The 1689-nt window shown below is 42.3% G+C and overlaps 1 protein-coding gene across 1 annotated transcript; it reads left to right on the top strand.

The window, feature by feature from the left end:
* The first annotated feature begins 881 nt into the window (after positions 1-881).
* LOC109239068 lies at positions 882-1304 on the top strand. Its single transcript, XM_019405575.1, has one exon. The coding sequence runs from the start codon at positions 882-884 to the stop codon at positions 1302-1304; it is 423 nt and encodes a 140-aa protein (XP_019261120.1).
* Positions 1305-1689: the final 385 nt, after the last annotated feature.

Below are 1689 nucleotides of genomic sequence, written 5' to 3'. Positions count from 1 at the left end.
TGCCATAAGCCTTGAGGTAGCGCCATGGTATGCAGATATTGCAAACTACCCGGAAAACAGTATTATCCCCCATGACCTATCCTCTGTACAAAAGAAAAAGTTCTTCCGTGATTGTTATATGTACTTTCGGGATGAGCCTTTTTTTTAGATTTGTGTTGGTAACATGATTAGGAGATTTATTTCCGAGATAGACCAATATTCTATTTTGTAGGCTTGTCACACTTCCCCATATGGTAGCCATTTCGGGGGAGTAAGGACAGCTGCAAAAGTGTTGGAGTCGGGCTTCTACTGGCCGATATTGTTCAAAGATGCACACTTCTGGGTGAAGGGTTATGATGAATACCAACGGACCGGAAATATTTCCTGCCAACATGCGATGCCCATGAACCAAATTCAAGAGGTGGAAGTGTTGGTGTATGGGGAATCGATTTCATGGGGCCTTTTTCAGCTCATATGAAAACAAGTACATACTCGTAGCTGTGGACTATGTGTCAAAAGGGTGGAAGTTGTGGCACTCCCTCCAAATGAAGCAAAGGGGTTCACTGGTATTTTGAGAAAGAATATATTCACCCGATTTGGCACTCCAAGGGCATATAATCAGTGACGGAGGCACTCACTTCTACAATCGAGCCTTTGCAAAGTTGTTAGAAAAATATGATGTGCGCCACAAGGTTGCCACCCCATATCACCCACAAACTAGTGGGCAAGTGGAAGTTTCGAACAGAGAGATATAGAGCGTTTTGACAAAGAAAGTGAATGCTACAAGAACGGATTAGGCGAGAAAGTTAGATGATGCACTATGGGCCTATCGTACCGCTTTCAAAACTCTGATTGGCATGTCGTCAAATAAATTAGTTTTTGGGAAGGCGTGTCACTTAACCATGGAGTTGGAGCATAGAGCTTTGTGGGCATTGAGGCAGCTGAATCTCGATATGGAAGCTGCGGGTACAAGTAGAGTCACAGACTTAAATGTGCTTGATGAATTCCTCTACCATGATTTTGAGAGCACAAGACTATACAAGGAGAGAATGAGGATGATGGATGACAAAAATATTCTTGAGCGGAGTTTTAAACCTGGAGATATGGTATTGCTATACAATTCGATAATTAAGTTGTTTCCAGACAAGTTGAAGTCAAGATGGTCAGGACCATTTCGTGTGGAGATGCATTCAACTACACCCATCGATATTACATCGAAAGATGGCTCCCGCAAGTTCAAAGTTAATGGGCAAAGACTAAAACATTATCAAGGCATGGTTGAGGAAGATAAAATGATCTCGACATTGTACTTGAAAGATCCTTGATAAAGGATAGCCCGAGTCGTGCCGCGATATTAAATCAGGCGCTTCATGCGAGGCAACCCATGGTCTTGTTGTAATTCATCGTGTCACAACGTTAAATCATGCGCTTGTTGGGAGGCAACCCAATTTTTATGTTTTTCTTTATTTCTCGTGTTTGATTTTGAATTGTGGAAGTATTGACATGATTATGAATGTTGTAGGAATGAGATTGTGCGAATTGGAATGATCCGGGGTGAAGAAATCATGACAAAAGGACGAATATGGCTAAATTTGAAAAGCTAAAAAAATGGCCAGCACTAGACTTATCTAAATCCGCACCTCGTGCGAAGGCAGATGTGGCCCAGGCCAGCAATTGACCAAAAAAATAGTAAAGTCGGGCCATGGCGCG

This window comes from Nicotiana attenuata, unplaced genomic scaffold (genome assembly GCF_001879085.1).
Source record: "Nicotiana attenuata strain UT unplaced genomic scaffold, NIATTr2, whole genome shotgun sequence".
NCBI lineage: Eukaryota > Viridiplantae > Streptophyta > Magnoliopsida > Solanales > Solanaceae > Nicotiana > Nicotiana attenuata.
This window is presented reverse-complemented; position numbering and strand designations above follow the sequence as displayed.